This window comes from Caretta caretta, chromosome 10, assembly GCF_965140235.1.
Source record: "Caretta caretta isolate rCarCar2 chromosome 10, rCarCar1.hap1, whole genome shotgun sequence".
Classification (NCBI taxonomy): Eukaryota; Metazoa; Chordata; order Testudines; family Cheloniidae; genus Caretta; species Caretta caretta.
In genome coordinates this window covers 32,762,176-32,781,697 of record NC_134215.1, presented here as the reverse complement: position 1 = coordinate 32,781,697, position 19,522 = coordinate 32,762,176, and the positions used below count along the sequence as shown (strand labels likewise).

Genomic DNA, 19,522 nt, shown 5'->3' with positions numbered 1-19,522 from the left:
GAGAAGGAAGGCAGGTAAATCACTTGGTTGACGTGGAAGTTAGAAACTCAATTTTGACTCAAACTTTGGATGAGGACGTGGGTAAACTGTCTTAAGGCTTAAAAGGAGCCCCATAAGTTTTGACAACACCAAGTTTAAGTCCCACAGAGAAACAGGATCTTGTACCTGAGGATACAACTGTTCCAGGCCATTCTTTTTTTCTAAAAAGATGTCAATAAGATTTTTGAAAGTGATCACCAACTTGACAGGGGAAAGGAGAGCGAGCTGCTAGGTGGACTGTGATAGAATTCAACAGTCAACTCTTGCTGTTTTAGGTACAGATACGCCAAGATATGCTGGATTCGGCCAAATTCTAGATTGTCAATACCAGACAGAGAAACGGTTCCACTTCGAGAGGTAACTAGATCTAGTAGGTGGTTTCCTACTATTTAAAAGCACATCCTGAACCTCTTTTGAGTACTACTCCTCCCTAGAGTCTAACCATGGGCCATCAAGTTGTTAAATGAAGTGCCTGCAGGTTTGGGTGGAGCAGGGGACCATGATCTTGAGATACTAGCTCTGGGGCCAATGGAAGTGATATCAGAGCTTCCACTGAAAGGGATAGGAGGGTGGAGAGCCAGTGCTGCTGAGGCCAAGCTGGGGCTATAAACATGAATCGAGCATGGGCCAGTCTGATTTTTAGCAACCCTCTGTGAAGGAGTGGAACTGTTGGGAAAGCATACAGGAGCTTGCCTGTCCAGGGCAAAGAAAAGTGTCCATGAGGGAACCCAGACTGTGATCTCGCTGGCACTTCCTGTTTGTTCTCGTTGCAAATGGGCCTGCTTGCAATGTGAACAAATTCCCACAGCTTGAAAATGAATCTGGCTACATCTAAACAGAAAGACCACTTGTGTTGAGTTGTAAATGACCTGTGTGTGTGGCTGCATTGCTTTTTGGCAGAGCAGGGACAAGTGGCCCCCTCCCTGGCTGCCGAGTTAGAACACTACCACTGTTCTCTGAAAATGAGCAGGCTTTTCCCCTTGACGTGGTGTAGGAGAGCTATCCGACTGGTGTCAGGCTTTCAACTCCCTGACGTTTATGTGCAGAGTCAAGTCCTTTGTGGACCATAACCCTCGCATTTGCAGGGAACCCAGATGAGCTGCTCAACACCCAAGGCAGACACGTCTATCACCAACATCAGTGGCAGCTGAGGGTGGACAAACGAACACCTAGGTATACGTTGACAGGGTTTGTTCCCCAATCTACAAGGTAAAATATGAGAAGGCACCCTCACCAAGATGTTTAGAGGGCAATGGCTTGGCAAGAATATGGAAGACAGCCAATTTTGTAGATGCCCGAGACGTAAGTCTGTCACACCAGATTATACAAGTGCAAGAGGCCATATGCCTAAGAAGCCTCATACAATTAAGTGAGTGAACCTTGAGATCTAAAACAATGGAACAAATTGTCTGAAACTTTGACCTTGGAATGAAAACTCTGGCTTGAGCGGAGCCCAATAATGTTATTGTAAATTCTATCCTCTCCCCAGTTCAGAGGATAGACATCTGAGTTGATCAACAGACCCAATGCATTGAAAGTTGACTGGATACAAACTACTCTGAACTGCACCTGAAACCGCCTTTCACAAACCAGTCATCCAGGTAAAGACAGACTTGCACTTCTTACTCCTGCGGGAATTCTGCGCCACCACACCTGCGCAGAATTTATGTCCCCTGCAGATTTCTTGGTTTCTCCACAGAAAAATGATTTTCTGGCAGGTAAGCAAAGGGAAGCCACAAAAGCAGTCACGTGACCCTCCCCAGCAGTATGTTTCGGGTGCCCAGGGCAGCCAGTAGAGAGGTAAATCACCATGGGGCAGGGGTGGAACTGGGGAAGACATGGCTGGTGGTTCCTACCCTGCGCTGGACTCAGCTGCTAGTCCCGGCTGGGCTGGGGGGGGACGGGACTTCCTCTTCCCCTGCATGGCATCCAGGGTTGGATCAGATCCAGCCCCAGGATTTCTCCCCTGGCTGCAGGAAGCTCTGCAAACTCCCCCCTCCACGCTTCTTGCGCCCATTGCTCCTCAGCTGCAGGGGGAGCGATCACTCTACAGGGAGCTGCGCCCCCATCCGTCCAAACCCCATGAATCCAGACCCCCTCATACCCAGAAACCCCCCTGCACCTGGACCACCCTGACAAGCCACCCGCACCCCCATCTTACCGAGCCCCAACCAGCTGCACCTGGATCCCAACCCCACTGAGCCCTATTCCCCCAGCATCTGGACCCCCCACTGAGCCCTATTCCCCCACACCCAGACCCTCCTACTGAGCTCCAACCACCTTCACCTGGACCCCCCTGCAGAGTCCCATTACCGTTGCACCCAGAACCCCACAACAAGCTGCTGTGCATCCAGATCCTCCCCGCACCCGGATCCCCCACTGAGCTGCCCACATCCAGATTGCCCCACACAGAACCCTCTTAACCCACATCTGGATTTCCCCTACGCTAAGCCCCTCCACTCTTGGATCCTGCCTGCCTACCCACACCTGGTGCACCTGGATGGAGGGGCAAGGCTCTGGGGTGTTTCTGGGGCAGGCCCGGTCCTTGCGCTGTGTCAGGGTTGGGTGCAGCCTCACTGCTGAGTCAGTGTCCCGAGAGAGGGGAGCTGCACAGTGATCTCCCACCTCTGAGCAGCCAGTGGCCTGTGCTCCCCAATACCATGCTGTAGCTTCCACATTTATTTGACAAATAAAATTTTTGAAAATGCTGCAGTGCAGACTGCCCTCAGGAGTAACTCCTAACTTTCGCAGGAAGGCACACATTTTGTAAAAATCCAGGAAGCTGATGACAGGGCTAAGAGGCAGCACCATGAACTGGCAATTAGACTGGTTTATAGGAACCTGAGGTACTTCCTGTGGCCTTGATAAATCACCACATAGAAATATGTGTCCTTTAAGTTGAGCGTGACATTCCAGCCTACAGGACAGGGATAATGGAAACCGGTGTGACCATGCGAAATTATCTTTTTTAGAGATCTTTTGAATTGCCAGAGGTCTAAAAATATGAGACCTCCCTTTGCTTTTGGGATTAGGAAATAGCAGGAATAAAACCCTGTTCCTTTGACATTCGGGAACCTCTTCTATGGCTTCCACGCAAAAGAAAGATTGCACTTCCTGGAAGAGGAGTTCCTTGTGAGAGTGGTCCCTGAAGAGGGATGGGGAGGGAGGGTGGGAAGGAGGGGAAGAAACAAAATGAAGAGAGTGTTCCCACTTCCAAGGCACTTAAGACCCATTGGGCCAAAGTAATTCAGGACCAAGCACTGAGGAAGTGTCTGTTAGGTCCTGGCAAGGTTCAAGAGTAAGGTATCGATGGAACTGCTGAGGATGAAAGTGTTTCCTTGACGGGTCAAAAGTATACATACCAAGGAGTTCAGAGTCACCTTGGAGCTGTGAAGTTTATAACCTGTCTGCATCAGGAAGAGGGATGACCCTTCAAATGGCAGGTCTTGAATAGTCTGCTGTACTTCTTAGGCCAACCCCAAAGAGTACATGAGCACCAGTGCATGATGATGGCAGAGGCCAGAGTCCTAGCAGCCACTTCAGCTGCATCTAAACTATCCTGAAGTGAAGTTCTTATCACTAACTTCCCCTCATTCACCTGCGAAAGGAACTCTTGTTTAGCATCCTCCCACAGCTTGTCCCTAAATTTCAGTACACAGTTCCAGGTGTTAGAATCATATCACCCTAACAAAGCCTGCTGGTTGGTGATTCTAAGCTGTAACCCCACCGTAGAACACATTTTTCTACCAAATAAGTCAAGCTTTTTGGCGTCCTTCAACTTAGGGACAGCCGCCTGCTGCCCCAGCGTTCCCTCTTGTTGGTAGCTGAGACAACAAAGGATCCAGGAGAGGGTTGGGAATAAAAATGCTGGAAGCCTTGAGAGAGAACACAATACCTATCCTCCGCTTGTTTTTACGTGGGAGGGGAGCAGCAAGACACTGCGGTTGGGAGACAAGAGTCAGAAGATGAAGAATAACCTTCTCCTGACACCTGCTGAAGATTAGTGTCAAGAAACCAGAGATAACTGAAGAGAAGCCATCACCACCATCTTTCCTCGATGGTACTGACAGGTAAGAGGTCTGGGATACAGGAGGTTGATGTGGTGCTAGGTGCTGCACCATTGAGCCTGATGATCTGCCAGTACCATAGAAACAATCTCCTGCACCTTTGGGGACACTGGCACCAACAAGCTCAACAAGTTCCTTGTTCCTACACATGTGTCTGTCATGGATGGTAATGGAATTGTCTTTAACTGGTGCACAAGAGACAAAAACTTTGGGCCCCAGATTCAATGGTGCCTGCCCTGCAGCCAGAGTTGATGGTGCTCTCTTGGCTGATGAATGAGAGGTGGAGTGCTTCACTTTTTATTGTACTCTATTTGACCCTTTGTCCCCTTGCTTGATGGACTTGGGAACTGATGATCTTCCTGTCCCAGCAGCCTCCAGGGAAGCCTTGTTTCTTCCCAGGCACCAGAGAAAGCAAGGAGTGCTAGGACTAATCCAACATTGGAGGTACGCTTCTCACAGAAGCCAAAGTGCTCAGCACCCTCCCCCAACCAGGAAGACTCTTAAGGTCATTTCAGAGCAGCCTACATCAAAAGAAACTTCAATCTGGCCTTGAAGCCCAGTGACTGAGGCATTCCTTGGTCCCAACAGTGGAACCCCATATTGGGGAACCAAGAAAGTAGTAAACTTTGGTTAGTGCAAGTTCTAACACTAAAACCCATGCAAACAGGTAACTATAACATGCTGAGAATACTTGTTAAAGCAAGACAAATACATTCCAACAACTGTCATGGGCAGTAAGAAAGAACTGAAGTGGGCTGGGGCAGCTCCCCACTTTATACCTGCATGTAGTGGCGAGTGACAGCAGGGGGAGCTTGAGCTGTCCCAACAGATACTGCTGAGGGAAAATTTTTCCACCAGCTATGCACACTTCCCAAGAGTGGAATACACATGTGCAAATCACTTGAAAAAGTATTTTATCTGGCCTTGTTACTTTAGGATTTCCCCATGGCAGTGAAATTGTTGTGCTGTAGCTGGGGTTCAAACTGATCACTGCACTCACTTGATGGACATATTCTGATCCACATTATGATGTTATTTCTTGAATCCCCCTTGTTTCCTCTCCCTCTTTTTTTTTTTTTTTTAAAACAGCTGGAGATGTCATCACACATTTGCAACCTCTGAGGCCTGTAGTTCTCCCTCACAGCACAACACAGGCATGATATGATCAATGGCGGTGCCCACTCCCCACCTCTCATCATTATCAGCATGCCTCAACCCCGTCCTGGAGGGACCAGCTTCATGGGCTTGAGGAGTTCTGTTTCCATGGCCACTCAGTCCACAGCAGATCTGCTGGCACTGCTAGCAAGTTTGACAGTTATGACAGTGTTTTCAGCATGGTCAGCTATCCACTGGGAATTGGACTGAGATCCACTTACTCTTTTCAGAGGCCACTGAACAGCAACCAGATGGTATGGACTCTCAATCACTCTGTATATGCAACAGCGGGCTTCTGTGATGTAATCTGTATCCCATTTCCAATTCTGTGAGACATGACAAGTTCTATACAAGCTTAGCGTACAAGCTAGTCTCTGAAGTGGGCAGAGTCAAGGCATTCTTAGTTCTATAACCTTCACCCACATACCAAACATGAGTCACGAGGGATAAATAACCCACACAATGGATTGGTGCTCAGCAACAGACATAGAAAAGCTATTTAGAATGTTCTTACCTATTCCATGTTTTCTAAATTCTTTCACCACTCCTAGACTTAAAATGTAAGCAACTTGAGTATCGACCGCAAAATTGGAAGCTAGAATATCCCCATCCTGAGCAGAGACATGACAAAGCATTTAGTAGGATACATGTGTATAGCACAGTGTATAATGTAAAAACAAAAGCAAGCATCAATTTACAGAAGAGTTTTCTTATACCAGGTGCCTTTATGGAGCTGTTGGAAATGGGGAGATAAACACAGCCCCCTAAATGGAGGAAAAGGAAAGAACCTATTTGGGCTGGGGGAGGGGTTTCTGCTATTTTCATATTTCTTGCCAGTTGGGGGATAGTAATCATTTAGTTCCTTTAATGTCCTCCACAGTTAACTGTTAACTAAACACGCTTGTTTCATGTTTAGTCGTTTACTGAAAGGTGTTAAATAGAATTGTGGGGTTCCACATTTGAGTGTCCAGATCAAACGTCAGCAGTTTACCAGCTAGAATGTGCTTTTTCTGCCAACCTGCATAAGAACGGCCCTATTGGGTCAGACCAGTGGTCTATCTAGCCCAGTATCCTGTCTTCCGACAGTGGTGATCCATGCCCTGTCATCCGCTCCCAGCTTCTGCAAACAGACTCTAGGCTTTGAGTCAAACTGGGATCCTCTCTTACACATCAATAGTAATACAAATGTTCTACAGGCCATGTTATGCCCTCAGCAACATCACAGCCTTCAATGGGATTTGCACAGGTGTAACCAACTGGAGCTTAGTAAAATGAACTGCTGGTGGTGCACAATAAAAGATCCTGAAAAATGTAGTCTTTTGACTTCTCTCCTTGCCTGGCTACTCATGTGAGCAATGGGCCCCAGAGCAGGTAATCATTTGGGGGTATACGCACATCTCATCTTAGACTATGGCTTGCCTACCTCTTTATGCACCTTTGTTCTGCTCTTTATTTCAGCTACTATCATTCCCACAATGGTGCCTCTGTAGGTGGCTCCAAGGGAAAAGAACTTCTTGTTGGAAGTGATGTCCTGATACCATGAGTCAGGGTACCTGGGAAGAAAAACGAACAATACCCATGAATGCTTAGGGGACAGACAGCATTTCAAATTGAGCCATGAGCCTGCAGTCACGACACCCTGTGGAATCTGGCAGGGTTACAGCATAAGCTGGGCCAGAATAAGACTTCAGTGGGAGACCTGCAATAAACACTCAGATGCTGAAGGAAGTAGTTGGTAGTCTAGTAGGCAGCACTCTTCTACAAGAGTCAATAGATATGCAAGCTAGGAAGCTTTGCTGATGGAGGGAGTCTCTTCTGGATGGAGTTAAAACTAAGGCCTCCGCATGTAATCATTAAAGATCTGTTGGCACTTTTCGTAAGGGTGTGAGTGTTGACCCAGGTGTCTGGAGCACATACCAGCTTGGCTAATTTCATTCTATGCTACCAGTAACCCATCTGACAAGTATTCCCTTAATGGGGTGGGGGGAGAAAAGCAGCCCTCTCCAAGATTTCCCCCCTTTATTACAAAGCTCCTTGTAAGATGCCCACAGTTCCCTTGGTGAGGGCTTTGGCATTCTTTAGGATGTTGGTGCTGAAGAAACGAGAGTTTCTGTTTCTGCTGTTCATTCTCAAGACCCCCTGAATACTGATGGACCATTGGCAGTGTTGTATAGGTGACACAGGACTGGACAGTGGGTGATGGTCAGGACTGAAGTACATTAGCACGTGGGGCAGCTGTCACAGTACCTGCCTATGCTCTCAGCTCCGCACTTTCACACCAATTGTTTATAGACCGTCTCTCTACGCGCCCCCTCCACCCGCCGCAGGACTGTTACATACTCTATTGGGAACCAGTCACCGCAGAGCTGTTTCACTACATCTATGTCATCGTGGCAGAGAAGACGCAGGTTTATGTCACTAACTGCAGTTGGGGGCACCTCCTCTGTCATTCACACCTGCGAAGGAAAAGGAAGCATATTAAGAAGGATGCACCTGAAAGCTTCAGGTTTGAGACCTGTTAGTATCTGGAACAAAGGCAACACTGGGGCTAGGGGGAGTCTTCACTGCCAGGCAAGTCATTCTTAGGCCAATCTGAATCCGCACAGCACGGGGAGATAAAAATCATGATTTTTTTTAAAATGGATTTTTTCATTTAAAATTACAAGTTTTTCTTTTAAAAATAAATCGGTTTAAAATTAAATCTGAAGTTAGTACAAAATATGTTAATTAAAAAAATAAATATTCTGACTTCATGAGCCTCCATAAAAAAAAAAGCTTTGGGTTAAAGACTGCTTTTCTAAATAAAGACAGAATTAGGGGGGAAAACATTCAAATTTGGAGGTCACACTTTATAACTATGGCACAATAGGTCATGTACTGTATTAGGAGCTTGAGCCTGTGGGAGATCCAGGTCTGTGCTACTGGATTCAAGAGACTTGCAAAGTCATCACAGGCTTTGAGACCTGGCCTCTAACTCCAGGAGACACCATCCTGTATCTCATCACAATCATCTGCTGAGCCCACCTGGGTGATCTCATGTTCCTATGTTATAGCTTCTCCTTACCTGAGCTGTGATTGGCTCAGTTCTCAAATTCTTAGTATTTATGATTCCATCCATCATGGATACTTACTCTAGTTATAGTGTACCCGCCTAAATGGCAAAAAAAAAAAAAATCATCAAATCCAGTGTAAAGGCTCTATCTATTTAATTGTAAAACATGTTTTACCAATTCTCAACCAATAAGAAGCACCTTTCTTTAGAAAATAAAAGAAGTACAAATGGAAATATTGATTTAAGTCAGGGGCGGGCAAACTTTTTGGCCTGAGGGCCACATCGGGGTTGCAAAACTGTATGGAGGGCTGGGTAGGGAAGGCTGTGCCACCGCAAACAGCCTGGCCCCCACCCCCTCCCACTTCCTGGCCCCTGACTGCCCCCCTCAGAACCACCGACCCATCCAACCCCTCCTGCTCCTTGTCCCCGGACCACCCCTTCCTGGGACCCCTTGCCCCAACCACCCCCGAGACCTCACCCCCTATCCAAGCCCCCCTACTCCCTGTCCCCTATCCACACCCCTGCCCCCGACCCATCCAACCCCCCCCGTCCCTTACCGCCCCCTCCTGGGATCCCCGTCCTTAACTGCCCCACCCCCGGACCCCACCCCCTATCCAACCCCCCTTGCACCTGTCCCCCCCTCCCAGGACCCCACCCTCAATCCAACCCCCCTGCTCCCTGTCTCCTGACCGCCCTCCACCCCATCCAACCGCCTCCTGTCCCCTGGGACCTTCTGCCCATTATCCAACCCCCCCTCCCCCGCTTACCATTCCAGTCAGAGCAGCAGGACAGGCTTATTGGAAAGCCTGGGAGGTGGGCGGGTGCAAGTCATGCTGCCTGCAAGCACCACAACTACGGGGGAGAGAGGACAGCGGGGGGAGGGGCTGGGGGCTAGCCGCCCCTGCTGGGAGGTCAGGGGCTGGTCCCACGGGCCGGATGTGGCCTGCGGGCCGTAGTTTGCCCACCTCTGATTTAAATCATCAGTTCTAATCAAAGTTTCCATTTAATGATTTAAATCAGGATTTAAGTGACTGATGTAAATCAATCCACCCTGCAGGGAATGTTTAAATACAAACCTTGACACCATCTCTTCCAACCCCAGAATCAGTGTAATTATAGCAAAACTATCATGAAACTTTTCTAGGACAATATTGTCAAATGTATTTAAGTACTACGGAATAAAGCAGCCAATAGGTGGCAGAGTGAATATACACATTGGTATGCACAAAGGAAGCGCAGAGCCAGGTTATATTTGCTAGTCAGAACAAGCATTCTCTACAAGATGCCAAGTGGCAGGTGACCTAGAGCAGGGGTTTTCGAATTGTGGGTCGCGACCCAGTACTGGGTAACGGGATGTAAGGCACTGGGTTGCTGCAGCTTTGGTCAGCACCGCTGACCAGGCCATTAACAGTCCCGGCAGCGGTGATGCTCGGCTAAGACAGGCTAGTCCCTACCTGTTCCGACACCACGCTGCGCCCAGGAAGTGGCCAGCAGCAGGTCTGGCTCCTAGGCGGGGGGGCCACGGGGCTCCGCGCTCTGCCCCTGCCCTAAGCACCGGCTCCACACAGGGCTCCAAGCTGGGGGGGGGGGGGGGCAGTGCCTGCGGGTGAGAGCTGTGCAGAGCTGCTTACACACCTCCGCCTAGGAGCCGGACCTGCTGCTGGCTGCTTCTGGGGTGCAGTGTGGTCCGCAGTGCCAGGACAGGCAGGAAGCCTGCCTTAGCACCCCCACTGCACCATCGACCGGGAGCCACACATGGTAACCCCACATCCAAACCCCATGCCCCAGCCCCCCTTCCTGCACCCCAAACCGCTCATTCCCAGCCCCAGCCCAGAGCCTGCACCCCCAGCCCAGAGCCTGACCCCCTCCCACACCCCAACCCCAGCTCAGATCCCCCTCCCACACCTGAACCCCTCATTCCTGGCCCCACCCCGCAACCCAACGCTCTGCCCCAGCCCTGAGCCCCTCTCACACCCTTCACCCCCAGCTCCATTGGGTTGTGGGCATCAACAATTTTCTTCAACTGGGTCTCCGGAATTTTTTTTTGAAAACCGCTGGCTTAGAGTAGTAAACAAGTTATGCAGAGCCAGAGCAACAACAGGTGAATGAACAGCAACTGTTTAATCTGAATCCCCACAAGCCATCTTTAGTTATTAGTATTTCTGTTGGTCTCCAGTATCCTATAGCTTCAGAGTTTTTCCCTATTACAGCAGCTCTTAGATGATCTGTTGAGCTTTCCATCACAGCCATGAAGCATTCCTCAGGACTTCAAGCAATGCCTTTTACTAGTTGTAATCCAATTCAGGTTTCAGAGTAGTAGTCTAACACGGCTTCCACTCTGAAACCTGCCACCATGCAGGGCACTGCATTTATCTGTATGAAGTGGAAATCCATCAACTTCATGAAAAAAAAAAAAAAAAAAACTCGTACAGATAGAGACAGACATCATCTTCCTTTCCAAATGCAAACAGATGGACATCATACCAAAAGGACAAGGTAAAAAAAAACTCCACTACAATCTACATACCACACAGACTATGCTGAGAGATTGTGCCACACACTCTCAAAGAAACTGCAGGACCACCTGATCAACATCCTATACAGCAAACAGGGAAAGATTCCACTGCATGCATCCAATGAAGTGGGTTTTAGCCCACAAAAGCTTATGCTCAAATAAATTTGTTAGTCTCTAAGGTGCCACAAGTACTCCTAATCCAATTCGGGACTCTCAAGATTTCCAAATGCTTGTTTGATGAATACTCAAAACGAGACAGCTCCCTCTTTTTGTCTGGTGCTTCTCTGTGTCAAATTCAAGTGATCAAATACCTGAACACCAGAACTGGAAGGGAAAGCAGTGAAGGACATAATGAGGGCTGCAGGCAACCTGTAAAATCCTAGGGTATGTCTACACTTGCAGAGTTTTTGCTCTGAAAAGCACTGGTTTGTGTACTCAATCCCTCAGGCATCAGAGAGCGTTTACATTAGCAGCACTTCTATCACCAATGAGAGCAACCCTCTAGGTCAGTTATCCCACAGTGCAGCTCTCTCCAGTTTGAGGATGGGTCTTGTGTGAAGAGGGGGCGGGGGAAGGGGGCATCCTGGGTCCCTGCACAACCTCATCTCCCCAAACACTGGTCAGTTCCAGTAGCTCAGCATTGCTCCAAGCGGGGAATCATTTGCTCCCCTGGAGCAGGCCTTGTCACCTGGTCAGAGAAGTGACCACTTGCCAAGAGACCAGGAAGGGGAGTTTCAAAGTCCCCAGGGCTTTACAGTGGGAAGGGTAGATGTCGGTTTACCTGGCAGCAGAGCAGCTGGCTAGAGTAGTCACCTATGCACTGTGGGATATCCTGTGGAGGCTAAAAGCTCTAAACAGGAAGAGCATGTCTTCACTTGCACATCACTGCAAAAGCATCACTGGTAAAAGCTGTATGCCTCTCATGGAAGTGGTTTTCTTTGTGCAGTGAAACTGCAAAAAGTCATTGGCAAGTGTAGTCACTCCCATGGTTTTTGCGCAAAAAAGGGACTTTTTCCGCTTTAAGTGGCAAGTGTAGACACGCGCCTAGAGACAAAACACCCATCACACTGCTGCGAGTTTATTTTCATCTGATCTCTCTGATCCTGTCCTAATGACTTAAACTGCCCTCAGAAAGGCATAGAGCCGGAGGGGAGGGGTGGTGTCCACCAGAGAATCTCTATGTCAAGACATGGTCTATAGCTACAGCATAAAATAGTCTGAGAAACCCTGTCCTACAGACTTGGATGTTTCATGAGAGGGTCCCTCTCAGAACTACAGCGCACACAGATTCAGAACGAGCAATGAGACAGGATGCAGACACTCAAGTCACTGATTGCAGTCACTCCACCCATTCATCAGCTGTCACCCCATTAACTTATTTGAGCCCAGTGATAGTGTAAAGACCAAAGGCCCCACTGCAAGACAGAAGCCCTTTTCCTTTTGTCTCATGGCTTTGATGGATTACAGGTACATTACCACAGGTAATGGTATACAGGAAAAGGTTATCTTTAGAAAGCATGGAGTTAAGTATAGGATTAGAATAAGGTACCCCAGAGACAAAGCATCCTGTAGTCTGTATTTTGTTTTGCTGGAAATAGAAGGACCACCATTAACCTTCTTGTACTGGGCTAGTCCACAGCACATGGTAGATGAGTAACAAGGAGACAGAACAAAACCAACTAGTATTAAGAATCAGGAAAATTACTGATCCATCTGTAACACTGTGGGAAACCCAGGAGGATCATGCTCTCACTTTCATAGATTTTAAGGCCAGAGGGGACCACTGGATAATCTAGTTTGACCTAACACAGGGGTTCCCAAACTTAGTTCGCAGCTTGTTCAGGGTAAGCCCCTGGTGGGCGCGAGACACTTGGTTTACTTGAGCGTCCACAGGTACAGCCACTCGCAGCTCCCAGTAGCCGAGGTTCGCTGTTCCCGGCCAATGGGAGCTGCGGGAAGCGGTGGCGCAGGCTGCACTGCTTCCCACAGCTCCCATTGGCCGGGAACGGCAAATCCCAGCTACTGGGAGCTGAAAGCGGCTGTACCTGTGGACGCTCAGGTAAACAAAGCGTCTCGCAGCCTGCCAGGGGCTTACCCTGAACAAGCTGCGAACCAAGTTTGGGAACCCCTGACCTAACATTATCCTGATGATATCCCACTGAGGGAATCCCCAAAGCAGAAGGCTGTGTCTACACTGACTGATGCTCTCAGTGCTTCCCCATCTGGGCCAGCAAGAGCAGAGACACAATCCCACCATGTGGTCAGCTTATGGCAGGTGTGTTTCTCTAAAAGAAGAGGTGCTTGTCTCACAGCCCTATGCATAGAATGGATAGAGCCAGAGCAGAAACACAAAGTTTCCCCAACCATGGCTCAACAGAAATTGGAGGGCTCATCTCTTTGGCAGAGAGGAGAGTCCATGATCCACAGTCCATTCATCCTTGATGCTTCTGCTTAGAGGGGGCTAATTCAAGTGTGGTTTTTGTAATGTAGATATCTGTTCGATCGGAAGAGGAGTGAGGCCAAAAAAATCATTTGACCCAGGCCACTGAACAATCTTGGTCAGTTATACTGCCGCAGGAGGTGCGGTTACCAACTCTGACAATTTTACTGCAAATTTCACAATATATGGTGTTTTTCTTAGACTCAGCTCCCAGATTCATATAACCAAAAATCTCCACATTTTTAAAAAAGTTTCTAGCCCTCATATTTAGAGAAAAGCCAGGAACATGAACAGAGTAAAACCTAAATGTTCAGAAATCAGAAGGCCAAAAGGGAAAAAAAAATTCATATTTTTTTTAAACAAAGATTTTAAACTCTGTCTTCTAATTTTTGGAGGGCTAACACTGATTTTTGATTGCTTGGGGTTGGTGATACTGAAAAGAACAGTGTGTGAAAGCAAGTGCATAATCCCCTACTGTTGAAGTGGGGGCTCTGCCCAATTTAGAGGTGCTCCAGTAAAGCTCTGATCCTAGTACTCTTGAGACGGAACAGATTCAATTCCAGTCAATGCCATGATTGTGCAGGGTGTGCGATTTAAAACAGTAATGATTACAAAATCACTTCAGCTCGCTATCGCTGTCAAATAAAGAGAAGCAAGCAATTGCAGCAATGATTTGGGTTTGAGTTGCTCTGACAGGACATTCAGTGCTGACCAATCCTCCAGGGAACTGGGAACAACAAAATTGTTCCCAGGGACCTCAAGGAACATGGAGAAAACATTTTTTTAAAGTTGTGGCTGTAGCAAAGTAGGCATTTAATTCAACTCCCTGCTGAAGAGCCATTGAAGCTATCCAAAAATAACAGCTACAATCACAATGCAGAATATTTCCGTGCAAGACCACAAGATTTCCAGGATGCTTGGTCCTTGGAATACAGTTAAAACCCTAAGAAAGGGATACAGTTACTGATACTAATGAGAACAACCTTCAGCCACGACCCTGGCATTCTTCCACTGCACTTCTGCAGTCCACAGGCATGTTCCTGGAAGAGTATTTGGGAACAGCTGACCATACCTCATTCTTCCAATAATATGGGGCTGTTGTGGCCTAGTGGACAGAGCACCAGGCTGGGAACTAGGAGCTCAGCCATTGGCTCGTTGTGTGACCTTGAACAAGTTACAACACCTCTGAGGCTCAGATACCCCAAAATACAACAGGGATAAGTGTACTTTCCTATCCTTTAAAACACTTTGAGATCCAAGGATGGTAAGCACTATACCAAACTACTGAGTATTATTATTAGTGTTTTCTGCAGTTATCTCACTTTTAAGAACAAAACTTTGCTAACCCTTCCCCATCCAGAAAAGCTTTAAACAGACCTGGGGCAGCGTTTCCCAAATGGTGGCTCCATCAGTAGGTCACAAGAAGGGTCTTGGGTTGCCTGTCACTGTCCCTCCCATCATGCCCTGTGCATACCCCAGAAGTACCCTACCCTACCCCCAGCAGGGGCAAGAGGGGCAGTTTGACCCAGGCCCCCACCCTGAGTGGCATTGTGACATGGTGCACAGGGTTGCAATGCCATTCAGGTCTGGCCCAGCTACTGCTCCATCATTCAGTCCCATACTTCAAGAATAAGAGGGCAGATGAAATTAAAAAAAACATTTAAACAGATCAGAAACTACTTTTATGCAGCCTATAATTAACATATCTCAGGATATTAAAGGAAATAACTTAGTAAGTTTCAAAAGAGGACTGGTCACATATGAGCAGGAACAGCATAGCAGGGATACCAGCTAGACCAGAGGTGGGCAAATTACGGCCTGTGGGACCGTCCTGCCCTGAGCTCCTGGGCCCCCAGCCCCATCCCTGCTGTTCCCCCTCCCCCGCTGCCGCGCAGGCAGCACTCTGGGTGGTGGGGCTGCACGCTCACGCAGGGCAGTGTGGCAGTGTGTCTGGCTCCAGCCGGGTGGCGTGGCGGCCCAACATGCTGCTCTGAGCTGCATGGTAAGGAGGCCAGGGCCAGGGGGTTGGATAAGGGGCAGAGGGTGCCGGGGCGCAGTCAGGGGACAGGGGGCGGTTGGATGGGGCGGAGGTTCGGGGGTGGGGGAGGGGAGCAATCAGGGGATTGGGGGTGGTTAGATAGGAGGTGGAGTCCCAGGGAGGTGGTCAGGGGACAAGGAGCAAGGGGATGTTGGATGGGTGGGGAGTTCTGAGGGGGCCAGGCTGTTTGGGGAGGCACAGCCTTCCCGGCCCTCCATACAGTTTCACACCCGATGCGGCCCTCAGGCCAAAAAGTTTGCCCACCCCTGAGCTGGACTAACAACTACAAGATCCATCAAATCCTCAGACTTCAGCAGATTACCAGCTGGAACAGCATTGTATTCACAGTTAGATACTTTGAAGGGTTTTACATCTACCTCCCATATTGCTATTATCACAGAAGTGACACTTTACTAGAAGGATCATTGGTCCTTTCTAGTCTGGCAGATCCTGTGCGTTCTGAAAGACGACAACCTAACATGTGTCGAGCCAAGATACGAAAGGTACAAGAGATTAAGCTAAAGCAAGCATGGACATACCCATCCAGTTACATCATTTCACAACATTCAGCAGCAGTCTCCAACGGAAATACAGTATTTGTATCTTATTACTACAACGTCTGGTTTGTGCTCTGTTTGTGTAATTGTTAACCGTGTATCTTGACTCCTGGGAACTCTCGAAGCCAGGTTTAGTCTGGTCTGTACGTAACCCTCAAATTCCTTCTACAGCAGCTGGGAAGGGTTTCAAGTTCTCCAAGGACATGTAACCGGCGAGAAGAACAATTGTTTCCACTCGTGATGGGTCTGGAAATTCATAGGAAAGTATACTCAAGAAGAGCTACTGCCAACCAGGGGGAGAAACAAATAAATCAAGTTACCAGAAGAGGCAACTACAGAAAAGCATGCCAGTATGATTTTGTTTTCTTCCAGATTAAATTTAAAAAATATTAAATAGCATAGAGCCAAGAACCAATCCCTGTGGAACCCTACTAGAAATACACCTACTCAATGATGATTCCCCATTTACAATTACATTGAGACCTATCAGTTAGCTAGCTTTTAATCCATTTAACGTGTGTCATTTTAAATTGTTCTAGTTTTTCTTAACTAAAATGTCATGTGGTACCAAGTCAAACGCCTTACAGAAGTCCAAGTATTTTATGTCAATACTATTACCTTTATCAACCAAACTTGTAATCTCATTGAAAAAGACAAGTTAGTCTGATAGGATCTGTTTTCCATAACTGCATAGTACTTGGCAGTACATTACCCTCCTTTAATTCTTCATTAACAGATTTCAGAGTAACAGCCATGTTAGTCTGTATTTGCGAAAAGAAAAGGAGTACTTGTGGCACCTTAGAGACTAACCAATTTATTTGAGCATAAGCTTTCATGAGCTACAGCTCACTTCATCGGATGCATACTGTGGAAAGTACAGAAGACGTTTTAATACACACAAACCATGAAAAAATGGGTGATCATCACTACAAAAGGTTTTCTCTCCCCCCCGCCCCACTCTCCTGCTGGTAATAGCTTATGTAAAGTGATCACTCTCCTTACAATGTGTATGATAATCAAGGTGGGCCATTTCCAGCACGAATCCAGGTTATCTTCCCCCCCCAGCATTTGATATTGGTCAAACTGGACAGTCTCTACGTAAAAGAATAAATGGACACAAACCAGATGTCAAGAATTATAACATTCATAAACCAGTTGGGGAACACTTCAATCTCTCTGGTCACGCGATTACAGACATGAAAGTTGCGATATTACAACAGAAAAACTTCAAATCCAGACTCCAGTGAGGCTGCTGAATTGGAATTCATTTGCAAATTGGATACAATTAATTTAGGCTTGAATAGAGATTGGGAGTGGCTAAGTCATTATGCAAGGTAACCTATTTCCCCTTGTTTTTTCCACCCCCCCCCCCCCCCCAGACGTTCTTGTTAAACCCTGGTTTTGTGCTGGAAATGGCCCACCTTGATTATCATACACATTGTAAGGAGAGTGATCACTTTACATAAGCTATTACCAGCAGGAGAGTGGGGTGGGGGGGAGAGAAAACCTTTCGTAGTGATAATCACCCATTTTTTCATGGTTTGTGTGTATAAAAATGTCTTCTGTACTTTCCACAGTATGCATCCGATGAAGTGAGCTGTAGCTCACGAAAGCTTATGCTCAAATAAATTGGTTAGTCTCTAAGGTGCCACAAGTACTCCTTTTCTTTTTTCATTAACAGAGTATTATAACAGTCCCTCCATTATCTTGCCCAGGATCAATATCAGACTGACAGGCCAATAATTATCTGGGTCACCTAATTTACTGGCACATTAGCTTTCTTCTAGTGTTTTGGACCTTCCCTGGTATGACAAGGCTTATAGGGCCGGGGAGAGGAACCACCACCATTAACAGTCCAACAAGCTCCTAAACCAATTTGGAAGCAAGTTATCCAGACCTGACGATTTTAAAATGTCTAACTTTAGTAGCTGCTTAACATCTTCCTGAGGTGCTAGTGGAATGGAAAGAGTACTGTGATGTTCCCCCCTTCCCAAATACAAAGCAGAGATATTTATTGAACATTTATTACTTTTCTCCATTATTATTGATAATTCTACCATTTCCATCTAGTAACGGACCAGTACCATTGTTAGGATTTTTTGTTCCTAAACTCTTTGTCCTTAACTGTGCCAGCCATGGATTTCTCCTTATGCCCCTTTGCTTCCTTATCAATTTTCTACAATCCCTAGCTTCTGATTTATATTCATTACTCTCAACTTCCCTTTTCACCAACATTTTTTTGTTGCATGCCTAGATCATACGGTTATGCATTTGAAAGAGACAATCCATTTTTTTCCTTCCCCTTATACCTGTGAACAATGGCACTGATCTAAATTTTAGTGGAAGGGGCTTAATATTCCCCTAAGCCTACAGATGTCAGGAGGATACAACATATGATAGTGCCACTGAATTTTAAACAGACTGCAGAGAAGCTGTGAAAAATATAGGAAGACAAGGATCATGTGCATCCAAACTAATTTTATGCCTCCCCCTTCAGTGATATAAAAAGTTCAGCAAAATAACTCTGGTTTTAGGAAGCAGATTTTTATCCCATCAATGTGCACTGGTTATAAGGGAACTCACCAATTTTTTTTATTTTATATATATAAAATAAATAAATAAATAAATTTTAAGTTCAACTGTCTAACAGGAATCAATTGCAGTTGGAGGGAGTTTCCTGAAGACAGGGAGATGGTGGCAATTTGCCTCACCAGCAGTGGAGAGGAAGGGAGAAGAACCAGAGCAAGCGGGCGGGGGGTGTGTGTGTGTGTGTGTCAGGGGACGGAGAAGCAGCATACAAGCCAACAAAGAAGCAGGAGCACAGGCAGGGTGGATTTGATTTAAATCACCAGTCAGGAAGACTCAATTTAATTATGGATTTCTTCATAGAAGTGCATTCTTGTTGGTTGTTATAACCTTAATACATATTCTTCACAACTCAGAAAGATGAAGGTTTCATTTTTAGAAGGTACAAACTATACATTTTTAAAGCGATTTATTTTGAAAAATTTTCAGATTAGTTTTACAGCTGTATCAGAAAATGAATGATTGTTTGTTTATTTCATTTACAAAGGTAATTGAAGCAGATATTTATGAAGTCATTGGGAGGTCAACTATCATTAATATTTGGAGGATTTTCTTGCCATGCTGTGTTAGGAGGAGAACATCACCAGACAGACATTTAAATTGTTTTATTTAACTAAAACAACAACGTTATGTATTCTGGATTTTTTCTTCAACAGCAAACCTAGTATTTTAACAGAACAAGCATATGAATTTTTGAATTTAGTTAAACATTCAAGCTTTTTAAAATCAGGTTCCCACAGCTCCCATTGGCCAGGAACGGCAAACTGTGGCCACTGGGAGCTGCCGTACCTATGGACGCTCAGTTAAACAAAGTGTCTTGTGACCCGCCAGGTGCTTACCCTGAACAAGCTGCAAACCAAGTTTGGGAACCCCTGTTCTAGGCTGAGAACTGAGTCCAATTGGGTAGATAGAAAGATTAACCTAAATAATCTATACAGATGCCCCTGGAACTCCATAAAATTGGGTTCTTAATCCATGAACTATTGGAACTCATTTACAAAACTTTTCTTAAACATTACATGAATATATTGTCTCATACTAGAGAATTAGAATCCTTATTCCATGAGGAGATA

The 19,522-nt window shown here is 46.6% G+C and overlaps 1 protein-coding gene across 3 annotated transcripts in view; it reads right to left on the bottom strand.

Annotated features, from left to right (window-relative positions):
• NAA60 (N-alpha-acetyltransferase 60, NatF catalytic subunit) overlaps nucleotides 1-19,522 on the bottom strand; it is a 45,448-nt gene that overhangs the window by 11,766 nt on the left and 14,160 nt on the right. For 2 of the 3 annotated variants that reach the window (XM_048867734.2, XM_075132843.1), the window contains exons 2-4: nucleotides 7,602-7,717; nucleotides 6,685-6,814; nucleotides 5,776-5,872 (exon numbers count right to left, since the gene is read on the bottom strand). In XM_048867734.2, coding sequence (XP_048723691.1) covers nucleotides 5,776-5,872; nucleotides 6,685-6,814; nucleotides 7,602-7,711 — 337 coding nt within the window. In that variant the 5' untranslated portion in view covers nucleotides 7,712-7,717. Of the gene's footprint in view, nucleotides 1-5,775; nucleotides 5,873-6,684; nucleotides 6,815-7,601; nucleotides 7,718-8,325; nucleotides 8,413-19,522 lie in introns of all 3 variants that reach the window. The other variant, XM_075132842.1, reaches the window with a different exon arrangement.